General features: G+C 33.4%; 2 protein-coding genes across 2 annotated transcripts in view; both read left to right on the top strand.

The window, feature by feature from the left end:
- LOC141334939 (citron Rho-interacting kinase-like) overlaps positions 1 to 333 on the top strand; it is a 55894-nt gene extending 55561 nt beyond the window's left edge. Inside the window, exon 16 of the mRNA XM_073840162.1 lies at positions 328 to 333. Coding sequence (XP_073696263.1) covers positions 328 to 333 — 6 coding nt within the window. The remainder of the gene's footprint in view (positions 1 to 327) is intronic.
- A 2103-nt stretch (positions 334 to 2436) lies between these two features.
- The window catches only part of cita (citron rho-interacting serine/threonine kinase a), a 109142-nt gene continuing 88913 nt past the window's right edge, over positions 2437 to 22665 (top strand). Inside the window, exons 1-5 of the mRNA XM_073840164.1 lie at positions 2437 to 2573; positions 4818 to 4911; positions 5074 to 5280; positions 7238 to 7391; positions 17753 to 17939. Coding sequence (XP_073696265.1) covers positions 2461 to 2573; positions 4818 to 4911; positions 5074 to 5280; positions 7238 to 7391; positions 17753 to 17939 — 755 coding nt within the window. The 5' untranslated portion in view covers positions 2437 to 2460. The remainder of the gene's footprint in view (positions 2574 to 4817; positions 4912 to 5073; positions 5281 to 7237; positions 7392 to 17752; positions 17940 to 22665) is intronic.

The following is a 22665-nucleotide window of genomic DNA, read 5'->3' on the forward strand; positions in this document are numbered from 1 at the left end:
ATGATTCCGGCTATTTTGCATTCATTTATAAAAACATCTTATTGATGTATCAGTCAGACGAGACTCAATTAGAGATGCAGCGCTGCTGTAAATCGCCAAATAATCGCAATAAATAATTAACCGTTTACATTTGCATATATTCATTCTTGAGCCTGTGAGGTTGATGCATCAGAAATCTGTTTAAATTTTTAGATCTTTTATAAAGTCATTAATTTGAGTCTGTGGTTTCAGGCTGATATTGTGGCAGATTCTGCTTCGATAAATAACCACACAGTCATTCATATACCTGCAGCTCTCTCTGGGATTTTTCTCTGCTGTTTTCCTTAGGTTTGAACATACGCCACTTGCTCAAGATGCAGTTTAGGCTAATTAGCTAATTGTCTAATTAGAATGATAATGGTGTAATCACAAGCTTTTATTTAGAATGTGTGATCGAGACGAGTGGCTGCTATTTAAAGCCATGTTTGTCGACCGGACAGAGATGGTTAGTGCACTAATAGATTCTCTTACAGGTGATTATTACGTAAGATCACGTTGTCAGATCTGCCGTACATCTGATGCTCAGTTTCACACTTACTGTAAGACAGCTTGGACTGTCATTGTATTGCACGAAATTTCAAAACAAGAGTAATTTATAAATATTGTATATGCACAAAACAAAATAGTTGATTTAAAGAGTTTTTTTGAGTAAAAATGAAGAAAAAAAATTCTCTTTTCACTCATTTTTACTCATTATTAAAGTTTTTTTTTTTTCAATTAAACTTAATATATTTTTGCTTGCCATTTTTTTTATTTGATTTTATACACACCTGAGTGCATATTGTTTTTTTTTTTTTGTTTTTTGTTTTTTTTTTTCCTTGGAAGAGAGACTAAATTTCAAATGTTTAATTTGAACTTTTATGAATAAGCTGGCATAGGCTAGAATCTAGTTTTGTCTATGTGCACTCTACAGAAAGACTTTTATTTTATTTCCAGGAAAAGAGACTAAATTATAAATGTATTTACTTGATCAAAGTTAAATTTAAGGTTGTACATGCACACAAACAAAATATTTTGCAAACGAGGTTTGAAAACCCCATTAGAATAATTAAATGTATCAAAAGTTTATTTTTGATTAGTAATATGCATTCCTAAGAACTTCATTTGGACATCTTTAAAAGCAATTTTCTCTATATTTTGATTTAGTTTTTTGCACCATCAGATTCCAGATTTTGAAATGGTTGTATTTTAGTTTCAATTAAATGTAAAATAAATATTTTTTATTTTATTTTATTTTATTTTAATTTTAAGATTGTACATGCACACACTTTACAAACAAAATATTTTACAAAAGAGGTTTCAAAACCCTAGTTGACTAAATGTTATTAAGCAAAAAATCCTGTAGCATGTTTAAAAATGTAAAGTCAAATGCAATGATATTCACAATTTTTGGCGCTGCTTGCAATCAAAAATGACAGATTTTCCTTTTTTCAATTAAATGAATGTACTGTATTTTAGTTTGTTCATTTTTTATGCAATAGTTTGTCATTTTAAGGGGGTTTTATGGCACCATTGAAAAAAAAATCAATTAAACTTACTATATTTTAGTTTGCACTTTTTTTTTTTCATATTTAGCATATCTAGGGAAAATCTGTTACTATATTAAAATCAAAACTCATTCTATAGAGCATTTGATTGAATATACACCTAAGTGCATATTGTTTATTTTATTTGTCCTGGAAGAGAGACTCAATTTCAAATGTGTTTACCTGCTAATAGTTAATTTGAACTTTTGTGAATAAGCTGGCATATGCTAGACTTCAGGTTTATTACATGCACTCTACCTAGAGACTTTAATTTAATTTTATTTTATTTCCTGCAAGAGACTAATTTAATAGTTAATTAAAAAAAAATTACATGCACACTTTACAAACAAAATATTTTACAAAAGAGGTTTCAAAAGCCTAGCTGACTAAATGTTATCAAGCAAAAAATCCTGTAGCATGTTTAAAAATATAAAATCGAATGCAATGATATTCACAATTTTTGGTGCTGCTTGCATGGCAATCAAAAATGACTGATTTTCCTTTTTTTTTCTCCAATTATATTAATGTACTATATTTTAGTTTGCTTGTGTTTTTATTTAATATTTTGTCATTTTAAGGGGATTTTATGGTACTAAATTATATTTATGATATAGTTAGGATTCATTTATTACCCATTAACCGCATTAAAACTGTGTGAAAATCAAAGCCAATAATGTAAACATATGTTTTATGTTTATTTACAGCATTGATAGAGATAAAGTTTTACATTTGAGATTGATCTCTCAAAAAATGAGCTTTCAGTAAGATTTTATTTGGGTGCTGTACCAAATGTTTCCACTGTTGTCTTTTTTGACTGCAAACAATACAAGTGCAGAATTTTGACGTGTTTCTGTGTTTTGAGCAGGTGATGGAGTTTCTGCCCGGCGGTGACCTCATGGCTTTGATGAACCGATATGAAGATCAGATCGACGAGTCTATGGCTCAGTTTTACCTGGCAGAGCTCATACAGGCCATTCACTCAGTCCATCAGATGGGATATGTTCACAGGTACAACAAAACACACTTTTGTTGCTGTTATATAACAAAAATTTAGTTTTAGTAGTAGTTCAGTACTTTCTATTGCTAGTCACTGACAGGTATTTGGTGGAGGGACATTCTTCTTAAAAACCACAAACCACAAAACCAGTCTCAAGTAGCTCAGGTATATTTGTGGCAGTAGCCAAAAATACTTTGTATTGGTCAAAATGACTGATATCAATGAAGATATTTTGTTTCCTACTGTAAATATAACAAAACTGCTTTTCGGCCAAATATTGTCCTATCCTAACAACCTACAGTGCCTTGCAAAAGTATTCATTTTTTTCACGTTTTGTTGCAGCATTATGTTAAACTGCTTTAAATTAGTTTTTCCCCACATCAATTTACACTCCATACACCATAATAATGACAAAGCAAAAACCAGATTTGCAAATTTTACAAATGTATTAAATAAAACACTGAAATAAGTAGATTGCATAAATATTCATACCCTTGCTTCAGTCCATAGTTGAAGCACCTTTACAGCCTCAAGTCTTTTTGGGTCTGATGTGAGCATCTTTGCACATCTGCATTTGGCAATTATCTGCCATTCTTTGCCTCACCTTTTCACCTCTCCATCTCTGTCAGCTTGGACATTTTCTAGAGTCCTAGTTGTTCCAGTCGTCTTCCATTATGGAGAATGCTTCTGTCAACCTTCAATGCAGCAGATTTGTTTCTGAACTCTTCTCTAGATCATCGCCTTAACGCAAGTCTGTCACTGAGCTCTACAGGCAGTTATCTTGGTTTTTGCTCTGATATGCATTTTCAGCTGTTAGACCTTTTCTGAGAGGTGTGTGTCTTTCTAAATCAGACTCATTCAAATGAATTTGCCACAGTTTAACTCCACTCCAAGTGTAGGAACATCTAGAAGCAATATGAATGCTCCTGAGATAAATGTCCAGTGTCCCAGAAAAGGGTGTGAATACTTATGCAACGGGGTCTTTACAGTTTTTTATATCTAATAAATTTGCAAAGTTGTTACAAACCTGTTTTGTGCTTTGCCAATATGGTGTATGAGATGTAGATTGATGTGGGGAAAAAAGTAATTTAAAGCAGTTTAACACAATGCTGCTGCAACAAAATGTACCAAAAAATAAAAAAATAAAAATAAAAAGAGTATGAAAATCTTTCGCAAGACACTGTATACATCAATAGAAAGCCTATTTGTTTTGTTTTTTCACTGATAATATAAGCACCTGAGCGGGGAAAACCTTTTATCAAAGTTTTCCTTAAACCAAAACAATACCTGTTCTTGTTTTAGGACAACTTTAACTTTTTTTGATCCACTCTAAATGTTGACAACTATATTTTTAAATTATATTTAAATATAATTTTTAAATTTATAGTTATTACTATATAGGAACTAAATTCTAAATGTGTTACCTGCTAAATGTTAATTTTAACATTTGTGACCCTGGACCACAAAAACTCTTAAGTCTTAAGTCGCTGGGGTTTGTTTGTAGCAATAGCCAAAAATACATTGCATGGGTCAAAATTTTTGATTTTTCTTTTATGCCAAAAATCATTAAGAAATTAAGTAAAGTTCATGTTCCATGAAGATTTTTTGTAAACATATCAAAATGTAATTTTTGATTAGTAATATGCATTGTTAAGAACCTAATTTGGACAACTTTAAAGGTGATTTTCTCAGTCTTTTTGATTTTTTTGCATCCTCAGATTCCAGATTTTCAAATAGATGTATCTCAGCCAAATATTGTCCTATCCTAACAAACAATATATGTATAAATCTCAGTTTTGTCAAATTTAACCTTATGACTGGTTTTGTGGTCCAGGGTCACATTTATGAATAAACAAGCATATGTTAGATTTGATTTCATTGACTGTAAACAGAAATGTTATTTAATTAAATTAAATTTTTATTTGCTTTTTTTTTTTTTTTTTTAAATCACTAGGATATTAAGTAAAGATTATGTTTCATGAAGATATTTTGTAAATTTCCTACCATAAATATATCAACTGCATTTTTGGTTGGTAATTAAATTAAATTTAATCTAATTTAATTTATAAAAGTTAATGTTAACTTTTATAAATATAGTTAGCAAATGCTAGAATACAGTTTTGGTTTTGTAGACTCTATTGAGTGATTGTCATGTATTATAAATGTTTAAACCAAATGTGTTAGAAATAAGTATGACTCCACTCCTCCTTTCGGTATTTTTTCTCATTTAATTCTGCCTCTCGTTCTTTTGTCAGAGATATTAAACCAGAGAATGTTCTGATCGACCGAACAGGTCACATTAAACTGGCCGACTTTGGATCAGCAGCCAAATTTACTGCTAACAAAACGGTAATGAGTGTGACTTTATTCTGATGTCAAGTTATACACAGAGTAACCCTTTGTTCTGTTCAGGAAAGACCGATCATATGCATATGTTTAAATATGTTGTCCACTTTAAACAGTCAGAGTTTGGACTGAATGAATTGAATGGTGTGTCATTATTTGGGGCAGGTGATGTCCTCAAAGCTCCCAGTGGGCTCTCAAGACCATCTGGCCCCTGAGATCCTGTCCACACTTAACGGAGGGCCGACGTGCAGCTACGGCCCCGAGAGCGACTGGTGGTCCTTGGGCGTCATTGCTTATGAAATGATCTACATGAAATCGCCCTTCGCTGACGGCACTTCCACAAAAACCATCAACAACATCATGAATTTTCAGGTGAATCTAGCAGCTTCTGCTGATGGTGGGACATTTTTGGAGGTTCAGTCATTAAGTGTAAAATTACACTTTATTTGTCTTCCAAACTAATATCTGCTTTAGTGAAGAGGTTCAAAACACTGGTTTGTTTGCGTTATTAAACCAGAATGTTTCATTTTATTGCACAAATTGCTTAGTAATAATATGTGGTTATATAATGCATTTTAAATTATTACATGATTTATTTTATTTATTCAGTGATAATAAAGGCATGTTTTTACATTGTTTAACTTTTAATAATTTGATTATTTTATATGTTAAAAATGTTGATTTGTTTTCCCATGTAATTGGGACTGAATTCTAAATGTGTTTATCTGCCAAAAGTTACTTTTAATTTTTATGAATAAACTAGTTACTAGTAGAAAATCAATTCCAATTTTTATTTTATTTTGTTTTACACTTTTATATTGTGCATGGAAAATAATTGCATATATTTTTTTCCTATTTCCTGGAATAGAGACTAAATTCTAATTTTTTTATTTTATTTTATTTTTTTATTTTTTTTACTACAGTTATATAATGCATATAACAATTAAATTTTGATTTTTCCTTTTATTAATTTAATGCCAAGCAATGTGAAAACATGCCTTTGTTACATTGAACTTTTAATAATTTTACTATTTTACTTCTTTATTTAATTTCATTTTATTCATTTCTTGATCATTTCTTTGTTTCCTGGAAGAGAGACTGAATTCTAAAAGTGTTTATTTTATAAAAGTTAAAAGTAACTTTTGGCAGGTAAACTACTTTATTCTAGAATCCAGATTTTATTTTATTTTATTATTTTATTTTTTTGTTTTACAGTTATATATTGCATAGAAAGTTATTGCATATAATTTCATTTATTTATTTAGTGATAATGAAGGCATGTTTTTACATTATGTTTACCTTTTAATAATATTACCATTTTACTTGTTAAAATATATATAAAAAATGTAAATATATTTAGTTTTTCATTTTTTACTGTTAATGAATAACCTAGTATAAAATCAATTTCATATTTTATTATATTAGTTTATTTATTTATTTTTTGTTTTACACTTATATATTGCATGGAAAATTATTGCATATCATTTCTTCTATTTATTTATTGATAATAAAGGCATTTTTTTACATTGTCTATGTTTAACTTTTAATAATGTTACAATTTTACTATTTATTGTAAAAAATGAAGATTATTTCCCCTATTTCCTGGAATAGACTAAATTCTAAATTGATTTAGCTGCTTAAAGTTAAGTGTAACTTTTATAAATGTAGCAGATGCTAGACTGCAGATTTTATTTTATTTTACATATTATTTTGTTTTGTTTACTTTGTTTAGTTGAGTTTTTCACTTATATAATGCATATAAAATTGATTGGATATGATATTACCTTTATTTAATGCTAAACAATGTGAAAACATGCCTTCATTATTTGTAGCTTTAAATGATTTTACTATATTGCTTATTGCATTAAACATTTTGAATGTGCTTGAAATCAGTGCCTGTTTAGTTGAAATGATGGTTCTTCTAGTTTAAAGTAAATATAAATATTCCTTTTAGTGCAACATAAATACATAAATATGCTGGATATTGTTTGAGAGGTTTGAGAAATAGCAATATATACATTTTTAGCTTAGACTAAGTCAAGTTTATTATATATAAGATGATTTCACAGCAGCTTCACATTAATAAACAGAATGTTGTAAAATGATGATTTATCAAACAAATTAGTTCCATCTTAGTGTCATTATTCAGCTCATTTTAGCTTAAAGTTAAATTCATGTCAGCTAAATAACTACATTTAATTTAGTTCTTATCTGATGGTGTCAGTGCAGTCAAATTGATAATATTACTGAATATTAATTATTTTAAAGTTATATAACCCAGCTCTGCATATAAAAATGTGCCGTTTTCTTGCTTGTGTTTTGCTCTCAGCGTTTTCTGAAGTTCCCAGAGGAACCCAAAGCCAGCGCTCAGTTTGTCGACCTTCTCCAGAGTTTGTTGTGTGGATCGCGGGAGCGTCTGGGATACGAGGGCCTACGCTCGCATCCGTTCTTCTCCTCCGTCGACTGGACCGACCTGAGACACGGTAAGACATTCAGTACTCAGTTAAAAGTTCATTCGTTCTGAAACACAATAAAGCCATGCCGCCATCAGAGGCCTCCTCAATGTGTCTGCAACCTAATTTTTCCTTGTACCTGTTAATTATGGGTTATTAATCATTAGACTGACTTGCTGCTATTTCTGTCGCCTTTAAAGTGATTGCTTCTCTGGTGTAATTGCTGGATTTTTTATAGTGGGCTGGGATGTGTCTGAAAGCACAGATTGCTCTGCAGGTTTAAGTGAAACACAGATGATCTGAATTAATTCATTAAGCTTGTGTCGTAAAGCTCAGAGTTTCTTCTATATCTGCTTTAAGACTTTAGGATTGTTAGCGCCGGGTGGGTAGCATGAGCATTATCTTAAATCACCGTATTAGTACTTCTACATCACAGTTAACTTATTGCGTTAGTGATATTTGTGCATACTGTATAAGTAGCACTGGATATCATATGACAACATTCGGAGCTCTGATAACAAACTATGTTTATACGAAAATAAAAAGCCACCATATGTTTACTAATGCATTAACTTGCTCACACACACACACACACACACACACACACACACACATGAACACACACAATCTTGCGGCTCCTCTGGGGGCAGCAGGTGGATTTCTGTGGCATTAGTCAGATTATGGAGTGTGCAGGTGTTCTCAGATAGTCACACAGCTAAACCCTAATAAGATCACACACACACACCTCTTGCTCATACTGCAGAGTTTCCTATGGGATTTTGTTTTGGCAGAATCACACCCTTCAATAGCATCGTATGAACAACTTATCTGTACAAACAGGGTTTCCACAGGTCCTTTAAAAAGTCTTAAATATAGCTGCGAACTAAATTAAGCACTGGGCTGAAGGCTGATTACCGAAAACGGTTTTTCGTGTTTTTCCCCCATGTATTTTGCCAATGTTTTTTTTTCACCATTACATAAATAAAATAGCCAAAATGTGCTTTTTACAGTTTTGTCTTGCTTTTCAAAGACAAAAACAATTACAAAACAACATTTAAATATATTTATTTTACACTGAATATTTTTAACACTCTAGTAGACATTATAGCCTACCAACAAAGCACAATTTAACTTAAAATTAAAAGTGAAATAATATTCCTTGGTCATTTTTAAGACCCTCTTCTTGAATCAGGCGTGTGTTTTTAATCTACAAATAAATGCAGCCTTGCTGAGCAAAGGACAATGTTAGAATAAATGTATTAATAGAGCTGTTGGAATTAGGGTTGGGCGATGTCGACCAATTTGGCATCGTACGATGTCTAATGTGAAACATCGCGATGGACGATGGCATCGTCTGCGGGGGGCGGGGGTGAGGGATGGTTGTTGTTAAATAATTTATTCATAACTAATTAATTAATTGTAGCCTACCATGTCCACGAGTGCTTAATTTGAGCCGGATACTGTTCTGGAAAATGTCCGATTTTGGATTTTTGCGTTCCGGTATTTGTTTTTAAAGATCCGGAATTAACAAGTGCATTAGATCATGACAGTGCGTGCGTGCAGATGAGACAAGATCAAGCGCGGGTTTATATAAATGCATTTGGAGGATGTGTGTTGGTCCTTAACATATTTTCGACCAGTCAGCTTTTTTAAGTTCAATAACGCTCTCATTGTTTGCTTACTGCTTAACACACTCTCTCCAAACGCATTTAATGAGCAGCGGAATGTTTAGAGAGAAAGCTTAATATCAGAAATAAATAATACCAAATCAAGCGAAATATTATGTATTAACATTATAAACACTATAAACATAGCTATAAGTTAGTTACCCTGACTCCAAAACGAATGATTTAAATGTAGAGGTATTTAGAACAGAACAGAAATGAAACAAAATATATAAAGTTAAGAAACTAAAACAAAGCGAAACTAAAAATAGCGCGTTGGGCTCACGCACCTCTGTTTTTCGGCACAAATCCAAGTGTTCCAACTAGGCTTTGTATTGTACATTCGTATTTCGATGGAAAAAAAAGATACTCTTGTTTTTGTTCCAAGCTCTAGCATATTTGGTGTAGTTTATTTAATCTAATTTAATTAAAATTATTTTGATTTTTTTTCTGCTGTTTTTGTATGCCTCATTTATTAATGTAAACGAACTTTCATGTAATTCGTTAGGAGTTCACTGTAATTTGTATTGTGATCACTAACAACTTCCTTGTTATTTCCTCATAATAATAATAATAATAAAATAAGTAAAGATGCAGAAATTGAAAGCATGCATTTCATTTGGCTATATAGGGATTTAGTGTGTGTTTTTCGTGAGCGGGTTGCTGCTGCGGCGGGGGCGGGGCGGGGCGCTGCGGGGGCGGGGCGGAGGATCGCGATGCCGGCTCAGCATCGTGATGTCTATTGGCCATCGGCGATGGACGATGGCATCGTCTATCGACCCAACCCTAGTTGGAATGATTGTTATCATTATTTTTGTCTTACTTTTTTATTTTTATTTTTACAGAACAACAGTAAAATGACAATACTAACATTTATAAATGTTGACTTTTATTTTGGCGGATACCCGCAAGAAGACCTTAGTAATACTTTTTGCTGACAGCAGCAGATTTATGAATGATTCTCAACTTTGAACCCTGGCTAATGAGCTGCTGCAGCGCTGTCAGAATAAATACAATTGGTGTGTTTTAGACAACAGAACGTTCTGTAGTTTATTGACTAATGGTTTAAGGCTATTTGATGATTTCAGTCATCATACAGTAACCAGCAATAACGAACCATTTCTCTTCTAATGAATGAAATGCAATGCAATACTAGATAGTCTGTAATGATTTTTGCATCTTTCTCAGACAGTTTTAAATGCTTTCACACTGCTGACATGTTTGCTGCATTAATGCGCACCTCTAATTGATCACATTACATCATTGTTCTCTCTCTCTCTCTCTCTCTCTCTCTCTCTCTCTCTCTCTCTCTCTCTCTCTCTCTCTCTCTCTCTCAATTCAATTCAATTCAATTCAATTCAATTCAAATTGCTGTATTGGCATGACATACTTGGGTACATATTGCCACAGCATTGTATACAGCAGGATAAAATCAAAACAAAAATACATATAATATACATCCATAAAAATAAAAAAATACATCCATATATACATTTATATAAACATTAATGGTTCTATTAATGCAGATGTGTTCACTCTTTACTTCTTATTTTGTGACATTTGTAAATATGTTGTGCTACCAAAGAGGAAGTAGGTCCTTCACCGAGTAGTATTTTTAATTTGTTATTTTCATGGAGTGACTGGAACTCAGGAATAATCTGCTGTATTTGACTGTACAGTGAGTCTCATAGGGATGTGTATTTGTCACAGTCTCTCTCTATTTATTTATTTATTTATTTATTCCTGTTTTTGGCTGAAAAATTTCAGTTGCTGAACATTTGGTGCGTCCCTACAAAAAAAAAAAGTCTTAATTTTGATTTCAAGAGGTTTTAAATTGAGGACAGAAAGACATGAATTGCCATATGGCTATTAGAAAAATGGCATTAGAAAAATGCCATTACAAAGGTAAATGCAAAATTCCCCTTAAGGAGTCAAAACTCACCTCATAATAGGAACGCTAATTTTTTTTATCAGATTTTTCTGATTATTGTTTAGAATGTGTTCCTGAAAATTTGACTTAGTTTTGAAACAAAACTTAACAGTTTTTAACAAAAATACTGACCTTGATGTTGTTTTGCATGTTCATGAGACACTATTAGTGGTACAGTTCATTCCAACTTACCCAGAATAATCACACAAGTTGTGAGAAAACGCAGAACAAAAATGCTATCCCATGTATTTCTAAATCTGCTGTGTTTGTTGCAACAGCAAGTTATCACAGTTACGTCTGCCATCTGTCATTCTGACTGTCATGACAACCAGAGTTCCGGTCCACAGATACTCAACTCAAAGGGATTTCTAGGCATTGTATTTCATCTTGTTTTCTCAAAACTGTACATTTGTGTGCTTTTCTTGGCTGAACGAACTGTTATGCTTACAGAATCTCTTGAACACAGAGCCCACAGATCTATTCTGACATACAGCATCAGATTTGATTTTTGGTCCTGGCCTTTGACATGGTTATCACTGTCAATCATGGCATTAACTGACTCAATGCCACATTTAATTATGATTATCCATTCAGAAGCTTAGCAGTGTGTAGCTAGAAGCATGACAGTACTTTTATTCAAATTGTAAATGAGTTATAAACAAAGTGAGCAAAGACTGGCCTATTAGCTATTGTAGTTACACAGTGATAAAGGAGATAAAGTGACTTACTTGGTCTTTATAAGTAAAGCTTAAAAGATCCAGAACAAGAATTTACAGATAATGTACTCACGTCTTTCTTTCTTCAGTTGTAAAGAAATTGTTTTTTGAGGAAAACATTTCAGGATTTCTTTCCATATAATAGAAATGTATGGTGCCCCCAAGTTTGAACTTCTAAAATTCAGTTGTAGGACCATTTTGATGAATAATGGGAGTTTTTCTACATACAGTTCTGTTTTGACCCGGATTACACAGATGAGACGAGATGAGCATTTGAGGTTAAAAAATATATAATATAAAATTATGGAGAGAAATCCTGAATGTTTTCCTTAAACATAATTTCTTTATGACTGAATAAAGAAAGACATGAACATCTTGGATGATGTGGGGTGGCTACATTATCTGTCAATTTTTGTTCAGAAAGTGAACTAATCCTTTAACAGTGTTGTGATACTCAATACTCTCAGTCTCAAATGTAATATCTTTTATACATTTAATACATTTATCTGCAAAGATGTCACAATAACATTGTTAATATTCAATGTGTCCCACAGCATAGCTCTTTCCAGTATCCCCTGTCATTGTAGATGTTCACTGCAAAAAAAATGCTTTTCTAGCTTAGATTTTTTTGTCTTGTTTCCAGCCAAAATATCTAAAAATTCTTAAATCGAGAAGAATTTTCTAGATGAGTAAAAATTATTGTCTAGTTTTCAGAAAAAAAGGTCAAAATTAAATGCATTTTTGCTTGAAACAAGCAAAATAATCTGCCAATGGGGTAAGAAAAATAATCTTGTTTTCTGTTTGAAATAAGATTTTTTTTCTCACCCCATTGGCAGATTATTTTGCTTGTTCTAAGCAAAAACTCACTTAATTTTGACTATTTTTTTCTGAAAAAAATAAAATAATTTTTACTTGTCTAGAAAATCCTTCTTGATTTAAGAATTTTTAGATATTTTGGCTGGAAACAAGACGAAAAATCTAAGCTAGAAAAGCATTTTTTGCAGTGTTGTTGTTGTTGTTGTTGCATCACATGCAGAAAAACAAGAAAAACTGTGCTAAATCACATCACCACATGTTGGTGTGAATGCAGGAGAAAAAAGTCTCTTCACGTGCATTTCCTCTTTAGACGTCTAGTCTCATTTCCTGGAGAGTGGCTCAATTATCCTTGATATTTTCAGATAAGAGTTTGATTGCTTGGTTTTGCTCGGTTTGGTTGTGCTGTTTAATATGCTGTAGCTCTCAGAGCTCAAAATGTCAAATGTGAGTTCAGTGAGAAAGTCATGGGCTGAAAACATTTTTTTTATGAAAGTTGAGCTGAGTGAATTCAATGAGGTAGGTGAGTTGAGTAAGTTTAGTGACGAGTGAGTTGATTTGAGTTGACTGGGTTCAGTGAGTTTAGTGGTTGAGTTCATTGAGTTCAGGAAGTTCACTGAGGTTGGCAAGTTCATTGAGTTCAGGAAGTAGTGACGAGTAAGTTCAGTGGGTTGATTTGAGTTCAGTGAGGTGAGTCATTTGATTCAGTGAAGATGTTTGGTCCGTGATTCTGAACAATGACTCTTGTGTTTAGGGGTGGGAATCTTCAGGCACTTCATGATCCTATCCGATTCCGAGAGTCACAACCTGATTCCAAAATGATTCTAGATCCACGATTCTTCTGTGCAAATACATCTTTACAATTTTTACAAATTGCCGTTTCAATGCTTTGTTTATAGTTGTAATCTCTGTATGTCAGTACTGCCATCTTAAAAGTAGGTGTGTGAATCTTCACTGGTTTCAGGATTCAATTTAATGTCTTTTCATTATCAACTAAATATTATGCATCTCATTCTCAGTTTTCAGTAATACTGCACATGGCTACATTTTCATTTTATATCAAAGTTATACACACATACACACACACACACACACACACACACACACACACACACACACACACACACACACACACACACACACACACACACACACACACACACACACACACGTTGGGTTTACATGTTTTATGGGGACATTCCATAGGCGTAATGGTTTTTATACTGTACAAACCGTACTTTCTATCGCCCTACACCTACCCTACACCTAAACCTAGCCCTCACAGGAGACTGTGCACACTTTTACTTCCTCAAAAAAACTCATTGTGCATGATTTATAAGCCTGTTTCCTCATGGGGACCTGAGAAATGTCCCCACAAGGTCAAAATCTACTGGTATTCCTATCCTATTCCTACAACGTGATGAATACCAGGTGCACACACACACACACACACACACACACACACACACACACACACACACACACACACACACACACACAGTGGTATGCCAAAGTTTGGGCACCCCTGTAAATTTTCATCGTTTTCCTTTATAAATCATTGGTTGTCTGGATAAGAAATTTCAGTTAAATATATCATATTATAGGAGATTTGATTTATGGAAAGTGTATACTATTTTTTATTTAAATGGCTCTAAATGATTCCTTTCTTTTATATAATTTTTTTGACTTTTTAAAACAATTACTTATTTAAAATAAGTGTGTTCTTTAAGTGTCCGAACGTTTACAGACAATAGTTATTGTTTTTTCTTTTTCCTTTGATTATTGCTAATGAGATCATAGTGGCAGCTTTAACGCGCTGCATTCAAAGTAATGCACAGATCTATTTCCATATATCAGATGTTTTGTCCTGCTCTGAAAACAAAGTTAAAAACAAAGCCCGAGTTAATAAGTTGAGTTTTACCATTTTGAAATCCATCCAGCTGTTGTTTTGTTCTGGTGAAATCACACTTAGCATAGCTTAGCATAAATCATTGAATCCTATTAGACCAATAGCATCGCGTTCAAAAATGACCAACACGTTTCTATATTTGTCCTATTTAAAACTTGACTCTTCCTTGTTCGGCCATGTTACGGCAGCAAAGTTCCTTGACCATTACGCCGGAATGGGAGTGTAGTTCCTAATCTTATCGGCCTAAACATTCGCAGCTTTATATTTTCCGCCGGTCTTAGTACACGATATAACTACAGAAGAGTCAAGTTTTAAATAGGAAAAATATCGAAACTTGTTGGTCATTTTTGAACGCGATGCTATTGGTCTAATAGGATTCAATAATCTATGTTAAGCTATGCTAAAAGTGATATCGCCAAAACAGGAGAACGGCTGAATGGATTTCAAAACTCAACTTATTATGAGAATGAGCCTTTTTCCAAAAAAAGTGGAGTGTTCCTTCAACCACAGCTGCAATCGAGCTTTAGGACGAACAAACACAAAGCGCCGTCAGTGCATGAGTTTCGTGCATCTAATAGCACTGCATTCCAAACGGCAGAAGTGAAAGCATATCTAAATATCTAAAGTAATACATGGCAGGTGGAAGCACACACTATCAAGCAATGCACACGTGTCTCAAAGAATTGAGAGAATTGATTCAAAATCATTGAAGAGAGGATCACAATGCATCATAAAATCAATTTTTCCCCCCACCCCTACTTGTGTTTGATTCAGACTGATTCATCATCTGATTGATCTATTAAAGAACAATCCTGACTGATTGATATACGAATGATGGCATTTTGCTTTGTATATTGTTTTTGTTTTTTGCACACAGCAAAGACATTGTGTTGATTATTTATTGTTTGTATATTATGTTGCAGCGCCCAGTTTGACTCTTTAATTGCACATAATGCACAAAGCCACAAGACGTTTTATACATTTTTTGACTGCAGGACACAAAGTTAAAAATAGGACTTAAGGCTGAAGAGCACTTTGAAGCAGGCTAATGTGGCAAATATACTGACAGTATGTACATAATAGAATTAGATGAGATAAGCACAGAATTGCTTCAGTGAAAGAACACCTATTGTACACAAGTTCCCAAATTAAAAAAAAGAAAGAAATAGACCCACTGTTGTTGATCAGCCATGTATGGTTACTGAGCATTTGCTTATAGAGCATTTATATAATGTTCATAAGCCATAGGTTTATAGAAACCTTAAAGGTATCCACCTTTTTCTAAATGTTTGCACAGTGCTTTACATCTCTGGTTTTTTAGAGTTTTTAGTCAAATTAACATTTTTCAAGCCAATAATATAACATTAAACCTGTGCACATATTTATATTTAGTTAATTTCAATTCACAATTTATCTTTTTCCCTCATTTTACTAAGGAAAAAGGTGGATAGTACTAACATTTATAAGTGGAATTCAGGGGAAATAATTTAATGCCACAGAAGTTAATTCGAAAAACTTCTGAATTAAGGGTCTAAAACATACTTTATCTTATACAAAAATCAATTGTATGCTGTAAAAGGTAAAAAAAAAAATTTTATTCACTTGTGCATTCACTAATCTAAAATGCACAAAATGTGGGATCAGTAAGTTTTTTTTTTTTTTTTTTTTTTTTTTTAGTTTTTATGCTCATCAAGTTTGCATGTATTTCCAGAAATTCCAGCAAAAAAAAAAAAAAAAACTAATATTGTGAAATATTATTTTAATGTAAAATAACAGTTCTTATATGAATATACTGGAAAATATTATTTATTCCTGTGATCAAAGCTGAATTTTCAGCATCATTACTCCAGTCTTCAGTCGCACATAATCCTTCAAAAATCATTCTAATATGCTGATTTATTATCAGTGTTGTGCTGCTTAATATTTTTTTGAAATCTGAATACCTTTTTCAATATTCTTTAATAAATAAGTTTAAAAGAACTGCATTTATTCTTTCTTTTTTTGAGAGAAAGTACTACTTTTATTTACCAAGGATGTGTTTTTTTTTTTTTTTTTTTTTTATTACTTTTTATTCATTAAGAATTCTGAAAAAAGAATCACAGATTCCAAAAAATTATAGGCAGCACAACTGTTTCCAACATTTGATAAATATGAAAATAAATTTGGGATAAAATGTATATGAAAATGTAACCATGTACAGTAATATTGAAAACTGAGAATGTGACACATTGTGATATTTAGTTGATAATAAATCATAATTAAGTTAAATGGTAAAACCGGTGAAGATTCACAGCCCAGCTTTTAAGATGGCAGTACTGACATACAGAGATTACAACTAGAAACAAAAACCCCAGAAACTGCATTAACTCTGAATTAAGATCAAGATTCGTTTTGGAATCGGATCGTGACTCAAAATCAGAATCGGATCGTAAAGTGCCTGAAGATTCCTACCTCTAATTAAAAACCTTAAAAATCTTGCTGATCCCAAACAGCAGTGCAAATATGAAAGTTTTGACCTTAAATATTCACATTGACAACAAAAAACATGTTTGTGAACTGCCTTTATATCTGCATTAGTCATCTTGATCACTGATAGAAATCACACCGTTTGGCTGCTACCCCATGGAAAATATGGCTAAAAATACAGACAATTGTTGTTTCTGTGCATCTGATACGATTGCGATTGATCGCGTGTTGAATTGACCTGAAGCTCAGAGGCTTGTTATTGCAATCCTAATGTCATTTTGTCAGTTTCCTGAGATAAATCCACACTATTGAGATGATTAGCATATTCAGATGAGCTGATGAAGCGCTCTGAGCGTGTGTTGAGATCATCACGTGTCTCCTGCAGTCGATGTGCTCATGCCACCGATGTGATTTGTTGTTGTTGTTGTTGTTGTTGTTTTTTAAGCAAATAAAGCAATTGTGTAAATGTATGAACAAAAAAAAACCCAGCGGCAGATACTTTGTGTGTGTGTGTGTGTGTGTGTGTGTGTGTGTGTGTGTGTGTGTGTGTGTGTGTGTGTGTGTGTGTGTGTGTGTGTGTGTGTGTGTGTGTGTGTGTGTGTGTGTGTGTGTGTGTGTGTGTCTCAATACAGATGTTTGTGCGGATGCAGCTCTGCGTGAGTGTGCGGATCTTGCATCGGGTTTTGGCTGTGACTCACGCTGATTAGCCGAGACTGCTGCAGTGAGAGAGAGAGAGAGAGAGAGAGAGAGAGAGAGAGAGAGAGCGGGCAAGCGAGTTATTGCGCTACAGTCTCATCACTGAGACCCCCATCTCTCTCTCTCTCTCTCTCTGTTTCTCCAGTCTGTTTTTCTCAGCGACCACCTCACAGGTTTTCTCCTCTTGTCTCCTCCAGCTCTCCCTCCGTTTGTTCCGTCTCTGCGTTCCGAGGATGACACCTCCAATTTCGAGGAGCCCGAGAGGCCCCCCCGCCCCACGACCGCTGCCCAGCGAGATCATCCTCGCGCAGGCTTCCACGGACGAGACCTGCCCTTTGTAGGGTGGTGCTTCAGTCGGGCCCTGACCGCACTGGCCAAGTCTGAGTGAGTACACACACACACACACACACACACACACGCACATGCAGATTTTACTAGTCTAGTCACAGGTGGTCCATTGGTGCGGAGACGGCCACATCACCACGGCGACTGTCACCAGGCAACATTGTGGCTGAATGCGAGGTATTGCTTGTGTGGAGAAAGGACTTTAAGATGAATGAGAGGGAGCCGCGTGTGCGCACCGCTGTTTTTGTATTGGGAGGCTCGGATTATCTCATGCATGTGTTGCCATGTGCATGCAGGGGAATGGGAAACCCTCGTCCAGTGTGTGTGTGTGTGTGTGTGTGTGTGTGTGTGTGAGATATGATCTGTAGCACATTGAAAGCCAGTGCGTAAACATTGTGTAACGTGATCGTCTCTGTGTTTGCTGCGATGTGGTCAACCTTCAGTCTGTTGTTTTGGTCTGCGTTTGCTTCTGAGCTTGTGGTTTGGGTGTTTATTGATTAGTGAATCTCTCATAAATCTGTCAAAATCATGTCCAGGTTGTTTCATCCCTGAATCAGAATGAAAGCATGAAAACCTAATGGTTATTATCATAATGCCAAAAATGATCATTGCATTAATATTTTTTAATCTCATTTTGGCAGTTCTCATTACTGTAATGCAAAGATAATTCTTATTATTGTGATATTTCATTTTATATTTTCCCCAATTCTTATTAATATAATGTAAACATTTGTTTCATAAATATTGTAATATTTGTTTTATTTATTTAATTTCTTCCAGTTCTTATGATCATAATGCATAAAACATTACTGTAATATTTTTTTAATCAAATTTTTTAACCGAATTTTCCCAATTCTCATTACTGCAATTCAAAAATATTTCTCATTATTGTGATGATTTTATATTTCCCCCAATTCTCATTAATATAATGTAAGCATTTGTTACATAAATACGGCAATATTTGTTTTATTTTTTATTTAATTTCTTCCTGTTCTTATGATCATAATGCATAAAACTCATTACTGTAATATTTTTTAATCTCATTTTTTAATTGAATTTTCCCAATTCTCATTACTGTAATTCAAAAAATCTCATTATTGTGATATTTTATATTTCCCCCAATTCTCATTAATATAATGTAAACCTATCATATTTGTTTTTTATTTCATTTCTCCCAATTCTTATGATCATAATGTAATAAAATAATTCTCATTACTGTAATATTTTCATTTTATTGTGTAATTTCTTTTTCAATTTTAAATTCATTTTAATCGAATTTCCCCAATTCATTATTATAATGCAAAAAATAATTCTCATTACTGTGATATTTAAAAAAAAAATTCATTTTATATTTAATTTCCCACAATTCTCATTACTTATGCATAAAACTCATTACTGTAATATTTTTTTATTCATTTGTAATTTCATTTAATTTTTTATTTTCCCTCAGTTCTCATTACAATAATGCAAAATAAAATTAATTACTGTGACATTTTCATTTAATTTTTAATTTCTTTATCATTTTTAAATTAATTTTCCTCCAACTTTAGTGACCATCATGCAAAACAATTCTCATTACTGTAATTGTTTTAATATAATTTTTTTAAATAAATTCTCATAACTGAAAAAAATTCATTGATTAATTTCATTTCCCCCAATTGTCATTACCATTATGCAAAAAAATTCCCCAATTCTCAGTGCTATATTACATGTCTCATTATTATTCTCATTAATACATGTTTTTGTTTTTACTCCATTTTTAATGTAATTTTCATTATTCCCCCAATGTTATTTTTATTTTCCCTAAATTCTCATCACCATGCAGAAAAATGTCATTGCTGTGATGTTTTTTAATATCATTGATTTAATTTTCTTCTTTTTTCCCCGTTTTACCCCAGTTCTCATTACAATAATGCAAAAAAACAATTCAATACTATTATTGTGAATTATTTCAACATAATTGGTAGTGGTTGTTGTACAGTTTTTAATTAGTTGATTTGCCATTATTGCAACAGTTATTTTGAGTCAATGACTCTGAAGTAAAACATCTGGATGCATTACAGTAATGAGTTTTGTGTGTGACGTGCTGCTCAGTGATTCCCTGTTTCTCTGAATGCATTCAGGCGTGAGTTTATTGTTACGTGTGGCTCTGTTCCTGCGTGCCTTAAGATCATGATGTGTCGAATAAGGTGAAGGTCTCGGTCCGGAATCTGATCCGAGATGAGCCATAAATAACACATTTTTTTCCCAGGAGCTGAAGGGAAAGGGAAAAAGAGAGAGGGTGAGGCAAAGCTTCATAACGTTAGTCAGAATGAGAATGAACCCAGAATGCATTTCTATGGTAACCAGGATTCGTTTCCTTCCCACGCTCCCCCTCCATCTCTCTCCACCCATTCATATTCTTATTCTCTCTGTAATCCTGAAATGCGTATTTGTCCAGCCATGTGTCATGTTGTTGCCGTCTCCTTCATATAGCATTTCCAGCACCATGAAATCCGCCGAACGCAACACAAACGCTCTAGCAGAGGAGCGTGGGAATGTTAATGCAGAAGCGCAGCTGCTTATTGGTGGACGGTATCCTCTGGAGATGCGCTGCAATATGAGAGCGCTGGATCTGTCTTGAAAAACAGAACATCTGTAATGAGCGATCCGGTCGTAAACCACCCTCACTGCGCTTCACTGATGCACGCTTCAGAAATGCATGCATTATGTCTGCAGTAGGTGTGTTGTGTTGTGTTGAGCGCTTGTCGTGACATTATTCATGTAATGCACATCTCTTTCTTAAACACAGTCACAGCCATGCATTCTATTTGCGCTGCACATCTTACGAGTGCATTTATCAGCCAGTGCAATAAAAAACATGCATTTATCAACCAGTGCAATAGGAAAAACATGCATTTATCAGGAAGTGGATTAGAAAAGCATGCATTCATAAAGCAGTGCAATAAAAAAACATGCATTTATCAGCCAGTGTGATAGAAAAACATGCATTTGTCAGCCAGTGTGATAGAAAAACATGCATTTATCAACCAGTGCAATAGGAAAAACATGCATTTATCAGCCAGTGTGATAGAAAAACATGCATTTATCAGCCAGTGTGATAGAAAAACATGCATTTATCAACCAGTGCAATAGGAAAAACATGCATTTATCAGCCAGTGTGATAGAAAAACATGCATTTATCAGCCAGTGTGATAGAAAAACATGCATTTATCAGGAAGTGGGTTAGAAAAACATGCATTGATAAAGCAGTGCAATAGAAAAACATGCATTTATCAACCAGTGCAATAGAAAAACATGTATTTATCAGGAAGTGGATTAGAAAAAAATGCATTTATCAGCCAGTGTGATAGAAAAACATGCATTTATCAGCCAGTGTGATAGAAAAACATGCATTTATCAGCCAGTGTGATAGAAAAACATGCATTTATCAACCAGTGCAATAGGAAAAACATGCATTTATCAGCCAGTGTGATAGAAAAACATGCATTTATCAGCCAGTGTGATAGAAAAACATGTATTTATCAGGAAGTGGATTAGAAAAAAATGCATTGATAAAGCAGTGCAATAGAAAAACATGCATTTATCAACCAGTGCAATAGAAAAACATGCATTTATCGGGAAGTGGGTTAGAAAAACATGCATTGATAAAGCAGTGCAATAGAAAAACATGCATTTATCAGCCAGTGTGATAGAAAAACATGCATTTATCAGGAAGTGGGTTAGAAAAACATGCATTTATCAACCAGTGCAATAGAAAAACATGTATTTCTCAACCAGTGCAATAGAAAAACATGCATTTATCAACCAGTGCAATAAGAAAAACATGCATTTATCAGGAAGTGGATTAGAAAAACATGCATTTATCAGGAAGTGCATTAGAAAAACATGCATTTATCAGGAAGTGGATTAGAAAAACATGCATTTATCAGGAAGTGCATTAGAAAAACATGCATTTATCAGAAAATGCATTAGAAAAACATGCATTGCAAAAAAAGCAGTGCAAAAAACATGGATTTATCAACCACTGCAATAGAATACCTTGCATTCATAAAGCAGTGCAATAAAAAAAACATGCATTTGTCAGGAATTGCATTAGAAAAACATGCATTCGTAAGGCAGTGCAATAGAAAAACATGCATTTATCAGGAAGTGCATTAGAAAAACATGCATTTATCAGAAAGTGCATTAGAAAAATATGCATTTATCACAAAGTGCATTTGAAAAACATGCATTCATAAAGCAGTGCAATAAAAACATCCATTTATCAGGAAGTGCATTAGAAAAACATGCATTTATCACGAAGTGCATTTGAAAAACATGCATTCATAAAGCAGTGCAATAAAAAACATGCATTTATCAGGAAGTGCAATAGAAAAATGTGTTCATAAAGCAGTGTAATAGAAAAACATGCATTTATCAGGAAGTGCATTAGATAAACATGCATTCATAAAGCAGTGCAATAAAAAACATGCATTTATCAGGAAGTGCAATAGAAATACATGTTCATATAGCAGTGCAATAGAAAAACATGCATTTATCAGCCAATACAATAAAAAAACATGCATTCATCAGGTAGTGCAAAAGAAAAACATGTTAATGCAAGCAGCGTATCTCAAGTATCTTATTGTAGGATTGTTGATTTACAGTCCAGTTGTGTTTGATCAGGTTGCATTTTTACCTTTACATGTCACCTTTGTGTTTGCTCAGGCCTGTCATTCAATTCAATTCATGACAAAGATGCTGCATCATGCGCTTTCCTTAT

The sequence above is a fragment of the Garra rufa genome, chromosome 5, assembly GCF_049309525.1.
Source record: "Garra rufa chromosome 5, GarRuf1.0, whole genome shotgun sequence".
Lineage (NCBI taxonomy): Eukaryota > Metazoa > Chordata > Actinopteri > Cypriniformes > Cyprinidae > Garra > Garra rufa.